Source organism: Grampus griseus (genome assembly GCF_964374135.1).
Source record: "Grampus griseus genome assembly, chromosome: 13".
NCBI lineage: Eukaryota > Metazoa > Chordata > Mammalia > Artiodactyla > Delphinidae > Grampus > Grampus griseus.
Window position 1 is genome coordinate 61,810,658 of NC_139007.1, and position 14,642 is coordinate 61,825,299.

At 37.2% G+C, this 14,642-nt stretch overlaps 1 protein-coding gene across 1 annotated transcript; it reads right to left on the reverse strand.

Annotated features, from left to right (window-relative positions):
• Positions 1–1,136: 1,136 nt before the first annotated feature.
• Positions 1,137–14,438, reverse strand: MTFR2 (mitochondrial fission regulator 2; the record flags this gene model as incomplete). Its single annotated transcript, XM_082668859.1, has 6 exons — positions 1,137–1,323; positions 6,435–6,786; positions 8,260–8,495; positions 9,794–9,906; positions 10,361–10,465; positions 14,376–14,438. The coding sequence occupies 6 exons, from the start codon at positions 14,436–14,438 to the stop codon at positions 1,137–1,139; spliced, it is 1,056 nt and encodes a 351-aa protein (XP_082524985.1).
• Positions 14,439–14,642: the final 204 nt, after the last annotated feature.

A 14,642-nucleotide genomic window follows, 5' to 3' on the forward strand; every position in this document is an offset into this window, starting at 1 on the left:
ATAGCCACTATCTTGTAATAACCTATAATAGAGTATAAACTGCAAAAATACTGAATCACTATGGTGTACACCTGAAACTAATACAATACTGTAAATCAGCTATACTTCGATAGAAAAAAATATTGCTGCAAAGGTCAAATGAGATGAGTAAAAAAAGTACTTTGCCAGTTACAAATTTCTATGCAAATGTTGAACACTTAGACACATTTGTAATTTTAATTGTAACAGTTCTAAAGTAAACTATATACTTTTTTGCCTTCTTAGAGTTAAGAATATAATCTTCTGAGTCAACATGATAAGCATCAGCTATTGTACAGGCACAACGGTAACTTAGAAACCACACACGCGCTGAAACTGAGTAGAATGATTTTCTCCTGCTCTGTTGTGCTCTTTGAGTTGCCATCTGCTTTTCAGTTTTTCCATCTCCTTTGCTGTCTGACTGATGTCCGCCACTCTAAAGCCACCCACTGGACTGTATATACTGTCCATCTTTCACTCTCCTCTCATTCCTAAGGCTTATTCTTATTTACTACCTCAACTCGTTTATGAGATGGAAAACCACCCCCCCCAGATTTGGATTGTATCTAAACCAAAGAAAAGACACTTCAAGAAAGAAGCAATCTTAAGGGTCAAGGGTTGAAATATGAGTTTTTTTAAGTATCCAATGAGCATGGTCATTGAAGTAATTATGACCTCATCTGCTTTGTTAAAAGCACAGTTAATGTCCTATTTATCTAAATAATTCAATCTTCATATTTGACCGGAAAAAACATTGGGAATATTCACATTTAAATATGGTTAGGTTGAATCTATCACACCATTTTTCTCTGGTCCTCTCAAAGTTTCAGACACCCAGTTCATACTGCAGACAGCAATGTCAAGTTAGCACGTGCCCAGGATAAACCATTATAAACTTATGCACAAGTATTTTTCAAATCAAGTGTCTCACCTCAAAAAAACTTCATAGTACGCTAAAAGCTAAAAATGAACGTGAAAGTCAACACAAACAACAGAAACATTAGCAGCACACAGCATCAACAATTTTAAGCCCATTCTGCATAATTAATTACTTCAAGGAACTTGAAGGCAAAGATACATCACGAACAATACGCATTAGAAAAACTGAAGATTTAAACTTATAATCTCACCCTTGAAGTTTCTGGACTAGAAAATGGAGAACACTCCCAGGAATTATTTTCCTTCTCAAAGGAATCTTCTTCTTGGAATGCAAATTTCTGCTTAAGTGCATGGGATATTAAAGACACTGGATCCCAAGGTGAGTCTTGTCTTTTCCTTTTATGAATGGGTCTGCCCCCAGGGGACCTTTAAAAAAAAATGGAATAAATTAAAACTTTGTGTAATTTAAGTTCCTTATTGACAAACACAGCAGAAATATAAGCATAATATATTACAATCTTCAAGAGATTGGAATATTTTGCCTTGTAAAAAAAAACAAATCTGGAGGGCACAATGGATTAGTAATCAGAAAGCTGAGAGCCCATGTGAGGCTCTACCACAATCCGTTGTAACCTGGGATTTATCAAATATCATCTTTATTTTTTATTTTCTAATTTTCCAGTCAGTAGAAAAATTTAAAGAAATATTTAAGAGCTTTTAAAAGGACTATAGAGTTCAAGAAAAGAAAAACATCAGGCTAACTGTTCATTCATTCATTCAATCTTAATGCCCCCTATTTTACCAGGTTCTATGTTACGCTTCAGGGGTAGAGCAGTATCCTACTTCCACAGAACACTCTGGTGGCAGGACAGTGTTACACCAAAACAAGTAAGCAAGAACATTTTGGACAGCAATTATCCAGTGCTGTGGATAAAATAAAAGAGGGAAATGTGATAGTGGCTAGGTTGAAAGCACTTTCAATGAGATGATGAGGAAAAGCCTCTTAAAGGAGGTGACATTCTCTTTAAGGAAATGACAAGCAGTCAATTTTAGTGTAAACATCCAGTGGATGCATCGCAAGGAGGTTGGCACCTGTGAGAAAAGAAAAAAGAAAAACAGGTATAGCTGGAGTGCAGTTAAGTAAGATGGGAAGTAGGACGTGAGGTCAGAGAGATAAGGGCTGAATCCTAGAGAGACTTCCAAGCCACAGCAAGGTGTCAAGATTTCATTCTAAGCGCAATGGAAAACCACCAAAGGATTTTAAGCAGCGGAATGGTATGATCTGACTTCAATTTTTAAAGGTCACTCTGGTTACTATATGAAGAACAGATAAGGAGGCAAGAATGAAAAGACAGACCAGGTTGGAGGCAACTGCAAAAGTCCAAGCTATATAAGATAGTGTCAAGGGGCTTCCCTGGTGGCACGGTGGTTGAGAGTCCACCTGCCAATGCAGGGGACACGGGTTCGTGCCCCGGTCCAGGAGGATCCCACATGATGCAGAGCGGCTGGGTCCATGAGCCATGGCCACTGAGCCTGCACATCCAGAGCCTGTGCTCCGCAACGGGAGAGGCCACAACAGTGAGAGGCCCACGTACCGCAAAAAAAAGATAGTGGCAGGACTTCCCTGGTGGTCCAGTGGTTAAGACTTCGCCTTCCAATGCACGGGGTGTGGGTTCAGTCCCTGGTCGGGGAGCTAAAATCCCACATGCCTCCTGGCCAATACACCAAAATATAAAACAGAAGCAATATTGTAACAAATTCAATAAAGACTTAAAAAAAGAAAGGTCCACATCAAAAAAAAAAAAAAGATAGTGGCTTAGATTGAAAGGTGGCAGTGAGGACCACTGAGGGTACATAAATTTGAGCTGTATGCTGACGGAAAGGATGTGGGATAGAAAGGAAATGAAAAAACAGGATGATTTCCAGATGTCTGGACTGAGGGTGATATTGTTGCCATTTGCTGAGAAGCAAAAGACTTGGGGGAAGAACAAGTTTTCAAGGTAGAGGACGGAACAGGTAGGAAGGAAGAGTTCTGTTTTGGACATGTGAAGCATGAGGTACCTGTGAGACAGGCAAATGAAGATGTGAAGTAGGCATGGGGCTCAGAGGAGAGGTCAGGGCTAGAAAAATAAATGTGGGCATCATTAGCATTTAGCTGGTATCTAAAGCCTAGGACTAGATGAGATCACCCAAGGAAACAATGTGGGTGGAGAGAAGAATGGGGCTGAGGGCTGAGCCTTGAACATGCCAACATTCAGAGACCAGGTCCAGAAGAAAGAATCAGCAAAGAAATAAGAGGTAGACAATGAGGTAAGAGGAAAACCAAGCATGATTTCCTCAAGGCCAAGTGAAGAAAGTGTTCCAAGGAGGTGGGAACTGAGGACTGTATCAAACACTGCTGAGAGGTCAAGTAAGAAGAGCAATGAGAATTGACCACTGACTGGATTTAGCAACATGGAGTCACTGGAGACCTTGAAAGAACAGTTTTCAATGGAGTGATGGGAACAGACACCATATTACAGTGACTAGAAGGCAGTGAGAAATGGAAACAAACTATAAACAACACCAAGAATTTATACCAGACAGGGAACAGAGAAACTATAATAGCTGAGGGTATACATGTTTTGAAGATGGGAAATGCTCAAGTGTGAAGAGAAGAATAAAGATGGAAAATTTGATTGTGCAGAAGACAGAAGAGAGAATTTTAAGTGAAATGCTTAGAGAGAAGGGGAACCAGCGACCAAGGGGAGAGCAATGAACATGATCAAGGATGCTTCATTTGCAATAACAAAATGGAAGGCAGAGAACATGGGGAGTAAATTTGTAAATGTAAAGATGTGGGAAGTCTCGTCGGATTTAGCAGTAATGTATGAAACAAGATCAGTTGTTAGAAAAATGAGAGAATAGAGGGGTGGAGGGTGGAGTCTACTGGCGTTTCAGTCATTTCTCCAGTGATGGTAACAGCCACAGAGTCATCATTTTACACTGACTGTGCCCGACGATACCAGTAAGAGATCTAGTTGGGACTAAATGGGTACGTACAACCGTCAGATTTTTCTCTGTACTAGCTGCCTCATACAAGGATCAATCATAACCTCATTGATAATGAAATGACTTATCTGTCCTAACACTATTACACAGAAAATACATTTATTTTCTCAGCAAAACTTCATTGAGGAATTTCCAGGTGAACATGGCAGATCTCTGTGAAAGCCTACTAAAATGACAGCAAAGAAATGAAAAAGATGTACACCCACAAAGACAAAGAGATTACGAGAGGAGAGAGTAGATAAGAATTGCAACAAAATGTTGAAAGCTGGAAAGCTGATGACAGTGAAGAGAATGGGAGGTAAGCTGCCTTCCTGAAAACAGACGGATTGAGGAAAAGTCCACATATGGAATGATATGCTCCTCCCTTGCCCTTTCCCCACTCAACTCTCAAACTACCTAGCTTGCACCACCTGTGAAATCCCCAACTCTTCTGACCAAGGAGAATGAAGAACTTTCTAGAAAAACTCTCTAGTCCCAAAGAAAAGACATACAGCTACTGAAATATGGGATCTGGCTAACAAAATGGCAAGGTTCTCTCCTCAGTCACTAAATTGTGAAGCCCACCAGCTGGCAATCCCACCTCACACAAAGAAACTTCAATCAGCTTTTCCGTACCTCACTTTTAAATATAAATGCATAGCTGCAAATCACCAGATACTTAAATAAGGCTCCAAAACTATAAATGGAGACCAAAATCAATAAGAGGAAAAAGGAACTCAGGAAAAATGAACATAATTCAAGAGCAGAAGAAAACTAAGAATAAAACTGTAGTTAATATTTTCAGTAGCATAAGACACACAAAAGCAAGAAGACATAAAAAAGGAGCACTCAAAGAAAAAGAAATGGGTCTCACAAATTAAAAATATGATGATGGGGGAAATTCCCTGGCAGTTCAGTGGTTAGAACTCCACACTTTCACTGCCGAGGGCTTGGTTCAATCCCTGGTCAGGGAACTAGAATCTCACAAGCTGCACAGTTCCCCACACCCCACCCACACCCCCAAAAAACAAGTGATGACAGGAAAAACAATAGAAGAGTTAGAATTTTCTCAAAAAGTACAATAAAAAAAAGCAAAGAGAAGAAAACAGTAAAGGAAAGATAAGGCAAATAATTCTGGCATTCAAACTTCTAATAGGCTTTCCAAGAAAAGAGAACAGAAGGAAAGAATAGAAGAAAATTATCAGAGAAATGTTATAAGAAATTTCCAAAAATAAAGGACATAAAACTCTAAACTGATTGAGTCCAATCAATAAGTGAACTCAGCATAAGGAACTTAAAAAGAAGTAAATGCTCAGCACAAGAAACTTAAAAAGAAATCTCCAGGGCACATCACCATGAAATTTAAGAACACCAGGACCAAAGAGAAGATCTTAAATGCTTCAAGAATGAAGAAACAGGGGCTTCCCTGGTGGCGCAGTGGTCGAGAGTCCACCTGCTGATGCAGGGGACACGGGTTCGTGCCCCAGTCTGGGAATATCCCACATGCTGCGGAGCAGCTGGGCCCATAAGCCATGGCCACTGAGCCTGTGCGTCCGAAGTCTGTGCTCCGCAATGGGAGAGGCCACAACAGTGAGAGGCCTGCATACCGCAAGAAAAAAAAAAAAATGAAGAAACAGGTTTCATACATGGCATCAGGAATCAAAACGACATTAACCTCTCAACAAGAACACTGAGAGCTAGAAACCGATGGAAAAATGTCTTCAAAATTCTGAGGAAAAATGATTTTCTGTCAATTATATACCCAGCCAAACTAGCAATTAAGTGTGAGAATAAAAGAAAAAGAAATTCAGATATACAAGGTCTTAAATCTACCTTTCATGCACTCCTCAGGAAGCTGCAGGAAGAAGATATGACACCCAGGAAATGGGTGATGCGACACAGGACAAAGAGTATGCCCATGATGACGAAGGAAATTCTTAGGATGACAATGTAGGAAGTTTAGAGCAACAGGTGAGATTAGAACAGGACAGAGGGCTCCGTGAGGGGATTTCCGGGGTGGGGGGGATTCAAGGAGGCAATTATTAATTTCAATAAAAAATAAAATTAGTAACAAACAAAATGTAGTCATAGTATATGAAATGGCTTACCTGTGAATGTTTACTGTTATAGTAAGGATATAAATTCTGAACACGGATTTAAGGAAAGACTGTGACTTAACCATATCGGGAAGATGTAATAAGAAGTGTGTGTGCACGTGTGTTAGGGGGTAGAATGTCTAAGAGAACGTATTCCAGATTTTTAACAATTGCAAGTAAATATAACTAAAATATCAAGAAATAGCAAAAATAGTACGTTGTTTCAAAATTATGGAGATAGGACACTAGAACAAAGAGTCACAAAAAACTGAAAATGATTCTCTCTCGAGGGGTGTTTGGGGTAAAGAGGAATCAGAGAAGACTTATATATGTTTACTTTGATAAATACAATAATTTCTTTAAACACCATTGATAAAATTTGGGTTCATTTCTCAAATTATGACAACATACCTTTCAATAGCACGTAGCTTAACCTTATTCACATCCTTCAGAACATCCAACATGTTTGGAACATCTTTATGGATTTTTGAATGATGACTAAAATTGGTTTTCCTAGTATCTGGGTGCTGTTTTTTCACTTCAGTTGCTGAATTATCTGATGCACAAATATTATTAGAGGCTGTTTGCACGAGAGGAGAACATGGAGGCCGTAGAGAAGAAACCTGAGGAGGCAGTGGTGGAGGAGGAGGAGAGGGAAACACTGAACTTGAAAACGAATCTGGTTCGACACTCAGTTGAGTAGTCCCTGATGATGGCATGTGTCCCAAACCACTAGGTCTGTCGTTCTTCAAGTCCAAGGAGCCTAAAGAAAATGTGGTCTGTTGAAAAACCATGCAAAATTTTCTCCAATATAACACGTAACACTAATTAGAATCAAAACAGGAACAATTCTGTAATGCTACTAAAATAATGATACTGTGGCCAGGAAGGTGAAGCAATCCCATCTGCTTAGTAATTTCTGAAAGAGTCAAGCAAACAGTAAATTCATTTTTAATCCAATTAGGATTCTCTGTGTAGGGGAAGGGGGAGAATGCATTTTAAAGAGAAAATTAAAAGTGCTTTCTTCACATACAATCTGAATTTCATCCTCTATTTACAAAAGCTAAAACACGATCAACAACTTGTGGCTAGAAACATGCAAACTGATATATTCACTCTAATGATGACATTGTAGAAACACCCAGGCATATATTTTCTAGGCAGGAGCCTACGACGGGTACCAAATACTTAACTTTTTCACAACAGATTTGCTCCTAAAATCATGTGTAACACGACTGCTTTTAAAAAAGTGTATATATCATACCTCATTTATTACCCAGTAGTATATATAATATTTAATATAAATTATAAATATACAATACTATATAAGTATTATGTTATACACAAATTATATATATGTTTATATGGATGTTTTTATATACATACAGATAGTGTGTGTGTATGTATATTATTTAAAGCAAGTCACATCTCTAAAAATTTTAAAAAGAATCATCTGGAAAACAGTATTCACCTAGATTTGGTGGAAGTATAGCAGCAATAACTTCAAACTACAAATATATATATATGAAGCCTCAAATCTATACTCTTGTCTCAAATTAATGCATCCCTCCGCTTAAATGTCCAACACTTTTCTACGGAGTTAGAAAAGCTTACAGTCAGCCCTCCATATCCTCAGGCTCTACATATGCAGATTCAACCAACCGCAGATCAAAAATATGAATTAAAAAAAAAAAAAACTCCAGAAAAGTTCCAAAAAGCAAAACTTGATCCTCCATGCACTGACAACCATTTACAAAGCATTTCCATTATATTTATAACTACTTGCATTTTATTAGGTATTATAAGTAATCTAGAGATGATTTAAAGTATATGGGAGGATGGACGATGTGTATAGGTTATATGTAAATATGCCATTTTATATAAGGGACTTAAGCATCCTAAGATTTTGGTGTCCACAGGGGTCCTAGAACCAACACCCCACGGATGCCAAGGGACAACTGTACTTAGAAAACAGGCTTTTAAATACAAAACTACAATCTTCGGCAGCATAGCTAGCTCTTCTTTAAACCAAAGCCATCCCTGTCACTACAAATGCATCTTAATTTATTCTCAATAAACATCAGAGGTAACACATATATACACCCAACATCGTTTCATATTTAATGTCATTCATAAGATACATTAGCAGCAAACATTCTTTTCTTACTCAGAACCACACTGACTGAAATACTAAATGAGTATCATCCAACTGAAATAAAAATCCAGCGTTACTCACCAGAATTTGTACTGTTTCTCAGTTCTTGCCTTCCCACAATTGCAGCAATCTGAGAGCGAAGAAAAGCTAGCTCATCTTCAAGGGCAGCTATTTTTTTAATTGTAGCTTCACTTTCAGGCCAATCACTTTTTGTTGGTTTGTTATGCCTTAGAGCAGGTGTCAATGGATCTTCAACTAGTTGCAAAGGATGGAAAGAAGCAATTTTTTCCCCTTCTTCATTTTTCCATATACTATTTCTGTAGGTGGAAGGAAAAAATGGAAAGAGAGAGAGAAGGAGGAAGAAAAATTTTCTAGAAATAAATTCTTTCAGTTAAAGAATAAAGATACCAAAACAAAACCAGAATAGCTCTCTTTACCCTATAATGGTCTCTAGACTCACTGAGGACAAACAACATCTTATGTAACTTTATATTCTCAGTACCCAGAACAAATGCTGACTTTAATAGGTGACCAATAAGCGGTCAGTGAATGAAGGAACACATCTTGCTTACAGACTGTAAACCAAAAATAATGATCCTATCTATTAACTTCAAACACAGTACAAATTGATTTATTTAGAAATAAAGTTAATTTATTTAGAAATTCTACATATTCGGAATATAAGGTCCTACAGGATTCCTTGTTATGTTGGGGTAAGTTTACCGTATTCTAATTTTTTGAAAATTTATAAACCAATTTGATATAGAATAAATTTAGCCAGTTTTTCTGAATAACTGACCCTTTTGTACTTCAGCCTGTATCTGAATACACTAACAGCTAAGTTAGTATTACCAAGCAGTAAAACATCCAAATGTTGAAATATATTTAACATCATTGCCTGGTAAACAGTAAACACTATATAAGTTTTGGCTAAATATATAAAATAAATATAGTATTTAGTATAGGAAAGAGCTTTCTCCAAAAATGAACATGGTGATTTTTATATCCTTTTAATATCATTCCTTCCTAGGCCTGGGGTGAGGATTAAATGTGCATTAAGAAAGACTAGCTAGGGGCTTCCCTGGCGGCACAGTGGTTAAGAATCTGCCTGCCAGTGCAGGGAACATGGGTTTGAACACTGGTCTGAGAAGATCCCACATGCCGCGGAGCAACTAAGCCCGTGCGCCACAACTACCAAGTCTGCACTCTAGAGCCCATGAGCCACAACTACTGAGCCCACACACCACATCTACTGAAGCCCACATACTCTAGAGCCCGTGCTCCACAACAAGAGAAGCCACTGCAATGAGAAGCCCTCACACCACAACGAAGAGTAGTCCCAGCTCATTGCAACTAGAGAAATCCCGCGCACAGCAACGAAGACCCAACACAGCCAAAAATAATAAATAAAAATAAAATACATTAAAAAAAAAAGAAAAAACTGGCTAAAAATGAGAAAACACCAGTCATCCCTATGAGGAAGACATTAGCAGGACACAGCGCAGTACAGAGGTAGACAAATAAAAAGGCTCGATCAGTCTGAACATACTTCACCATGTGGAAGAATTCAGATTATAGCCCACACCCCACTTTCCAAGATAAGTAGAAAAATTACCGAAATCTGAGATAACTGGCTTCTTCATCATTCGTCACGTACAAAACGTCAGCAAAAGATGGGACTACAGATCCACAGTTAGCTGGGTCCACAGAGTTCAAGAGTGGGATCAGCTAAAGGAAAAAAGAAAGTCAGGGAGTCGGGGAAAGACACATGCCCGTGGAAACTATTTGTGTAAATTAAAAATCCACAAGAGTGCAAAGGAAAAAGGATATGCAATAGAAAAACATACACCTATTAGCGAGAAAAAAAACTGAGGAAAATAATTATTCTAAAGTCTACACATGTGGCAATATTCTCTCCCTTAGTGAATGTCATCCAACATAAAACACAAACTAGAAGAATGAAATAAGCTACTCAGGGGTTGCTTCGCATCTGCCAATCTTTGGATATAATTACTTAAAAAAATAAAGACAAAGACACACGTGAAATGACTTGTTTCCAGGATAAACTAAAGGTTTTTTGGCTTGCAGGAAACATTTCTTCTTTTGTTCTACCCTATGTCCCTAGGAGTACCTGGGATAATTTTACACATGGTACTTAAACAATGCATGTTGACTGACTTACCTCAAAATTAGGCCTGGGACAAGGTTCTAAAGGAAGAATTTTCCCAATAATACGAACAATACTCCGAGCTGATCCATAGTCTTTATTTTCCCAAATCTGCAAAACCTATTTAAACATAAAGCATTGTTTAAAAAGTAGTACCCTATTGAGCATGTTTGTATTGATATTATTTATGGAAAAAATGTAAAATATGCAATAACATTTATTTTTAAAAAGAAAATATAGAATGGCATACTTCTAAAGTATTTTCTTCAAAGAATTAAACTTTATTCATATCTGTCTTTAAAAACGTGGGAAGCAGGGGGATGGGAGTTAACATATACAGATTCCAGGAAGAAAGATCTTTTGAGAAAGCACCACAAATTCATTCTGTTTTATTTCTGATAATGGCCAAATATCTTGGGGAACTTTATTCAGAAAAATTGTCTCCCCTCCTCCCAACTAAAAATCCCATCTTTGGGCCCAATGAAAAATGGACAATTTCAATTTTTCAAGCAGTGAAGTAATACAGAGTATATTCATGTAATTTCCTTCAAAGGAGGAATAAAAAGGGGAATAAATGAAGCAGGCCTTAAACAGTTTAAGGATGCTTTACTTACTGTTGTACTGGCACAAAGAGACATATAGATCAATGGAGCACAACAGAGAGCCCAGAAACAAACCCACGCATGTGCAGTCAATTAATCTACGACAAAGGAGGCAAGAATACACGATGGAGAAAAGCAAGTGGTGTTGGGAAAGCTGCACAGTTACATGAAAATCAATGAAGTTAGAACACTCCCTCACACCATACGCAAAAATAAACTCAAAATGGTTTGAAGACCTAAATGTAAGACATGACACCATAAAACTAGAAGAGAACATAGGCAAAACATTCTCAGACATAAATTGTAGCAATATTTCCTTAAATCAGTCTCCTAAGGCAAAAGAAATAAAAGCAAATATAAACAAATGGGACCTAATTAAACTTAAACGCTTTTGCACAGCAAAGGAAACCATCAATAAAATGAAAAAACCTACAGAATAGGAGAAAGTATCTGCAAACTATGCAACTGACAAATGGATAATCTCCAAAATATACAAACAGCTCATACAACTCAATATCAAAATAACAAACAATCCAATCAAAAAATGGGCAGAAGACCTAAATAGACATTTCTGCAAAGACATACAGATGGCCACCAGGTACAAGAAAAGATGCTCAACAGCCCTAACTATTAGGGAAATGCAAATCAAAACAACGAGGTATCACCTCATGTGGGTCAGAATGACTATCATCAAAAAGTCCACAAATAATAAATACTGGAGAGGGTGTGCGGAAAAGGGAACCCTCCTACACTGATGGTGGGAATGTAAATTGGTGCAGCCACTATGGAGAACAGCATGGAGGTTCCTTAAAAAAATACAAGTAGAGTTATCATATGATCCAGCAATATCCCACTCCTGGGGAAAACTCTAATTCAAAAAGATACATGCACCCCAATGTCCACAGCAGCACTATTTACAATAGTCAAGACATGGAAACAACCCAAGTGCCCATCAATAGATGACTGGTTGAAGATGATGTGGCAGATATAGATATAGATGTAGATATACATACATACATACATACACACATACATACACACAATGGAATATTACTCAGCCATAAAAAAGAATAAAATATTGCCATTTGCAGCAACATGGATGGACCTAGAGAATATCATACTAAGTGAAATAAGTCAGACAGAGAAAGACAAATATTATCACTTATATGGGGACTCTAAATAATACTACAAATGAATCTATAAACAAAACAGAGAAAGAGACTCACAGACGTAGAAAACAAACTTATGGCTGCCAAAGGGGAAAGGGAAGGGGGGGTTATATTAGGAGTATGAGACTAACAGATACAAACTACTGTGTGTAAGACAGAAAAGCAACAAGAATCTACTGCATAGCACAGGGAACTATATCAGTATCTTGTAATAACCTATAATGGACAATAATCTGAAATATTATATAACTGATCACTTTGCTGTACAGCTAAAACTACACAATAGTGTAAATCAGCTATATTTCAATTTTTAAAAAGAAAAAAAAGAATGCTTTACTTACAGTGGAATACATTTTCTAGTAGTCAGTTCTTAAGATAACAGAAATGAAATGTGCTTCTATAACTCAAATAATAACTTTGTTCTTTAGCTTGGAGTTTCCCCTATTAGTGTAAACTATTCCCACAGGAAACCTCCCCCAAAATATGACATAACGTTTGTTCTTTTGGAAGTGATTTCAACACAAAGGAGGCATTTTCTCTCTTCAAAAAGCATTAAAAATTGGACTTTTCATTTTTCCTGAGATCCCATAAGGAAAACGAAGTTTATTATAAGCCACAGATACAGAGGTAGCATCCTATCAGCATCCTCATGGAAACATCCCGTAAGCAGATGGATACACAGTTCTAGAACTTAGGAGACAATCTGCATTAGAAAGATGGATTTGGGAATCATCAGCATACAGAATACATGACAGGTAAAAATCGAAGCCATAGGACTAGTTGAGAAAAACTGGGGCTAGAGAGAATGATTTGAAAGTCATCAGCTCATAGAATCTTCTGCACAAAGTCATGCCATTCCTCTGCTTTTAAATGGTAAGGGTTCTGAATTTATCTGATCATATCCAAGCACCCGGCTCTAACCATTAAATACTGATTCCATCAGGCAGCCTCACAATCTTCCATCAATTCTGCCAGCTCAGTTGCCATAACATACTCCATGAATTGCGTATTCATTCTCCAATCACTCTCAAAGGTCCTCTGCCACTTAGCCCTATTCTATCTATCCAACTTAATTTCCCACTATCCATTAACAAGAACACATGCTCTTTTGGGTTAAGCAGTTTTCCTTCAGATTGATGGCCTCTCTCAATTTCTTTTCACAAACTTTTCAAAAGAAGGATGCTGATGCCACTTCCCTTCCTCAATCATTCTTCAAACTACTACAGTTCAGCTGCCACTCTCCACCTACAGAAATCCCTAAAGGCATCAATAATCTACTGATAAGCAAATCTTCAACAATCACTCAGTCTTTGTTGTCTTTAAATCTCTCCAATTCTGAAATTCAAAATGCTTCAATAACATCCAGTGACATCCTCCATTACATGTCATCAAAGTCAAATATCAAAAGAATGTCGATCACTCCAAATCTGAATCTCTTTTCTTTCCTACATTCCAGAACCATATACCCAATTATCTGCAGGACCTTTGTATTTATATATTCCAACAGCACATATGACTTATCTCCCTACTCAAAGTAGTTTCACGTATGGAATTGTCCATTTATATTAATGGCTCCATCATTTTTCAACTTTTGTTTAAAACATTTTAATTATCCTTGTCTATTCTAATTCACAACACCAAACAGCAACAATTTGCCCATTTTCTGTAAGCCCCCCTATTATTTTTGTGTCTCTCTTATATTCAGTCCTGTATTACAGTTATCTCTATACGTTTCTTATATCTCATATTATATTTTAAGCATCATGAATACAAGAACCATGTACTGCTACTCTGCATCACCTACAGAAACAAGCATATTGTGTTAGATGTCATAGCTACTCAGTAAGTAGACAAAATTTGATTTGCTTATGCTTCTCGCACCTAAGCCAACCTCTCTCCTTAATATTTATTCTGAATTTGCTGAGCTATAACTTGCCATTCTATATCCAAGTATCAAACTTAAATTACCTTAAATAAAGCCACTAGATATTTTTTAAATATTTTATCTATGAAGGTCATGTCTATCTTTTGCTTCGGTTGTATCTTTCGTTGGCATTTGACCTATCAAATAAATGGGTTCCTGATAATCTTATCCCTTTTTTAACTCAAACTATCAAAGCTATACTAAAGGAAACTCGCCTTTGTTACACCTATAGAGAAGTAACAATTTTGCCTTGAGTGTTGACATATAAATCATTTCTAAAATAAGACCTCAAACAAATACAACAGGTTCATTCAAATCCATTAAAAGATATTTACCTGGTTTACAGGAACACCAAAATATTCCAGCATCTCTCTTAAGATACTCAATATGAATGACATTGATGAGGCAAATACAGAAGCAAATTTAAGGAAACATTGTTTCTTGATACCTTAAGGGAAAAAAAATTAGAAAACATTATTCTTGATAAATAACTGCCGCACAAAATTGTATTAAATAATTGGAAAACTCCTTTGGTTACACATTACACCATCAACTAATCTCTCTGGCCAGCATTATTTTAATGAGAGGAGAGAAAAAGAGGA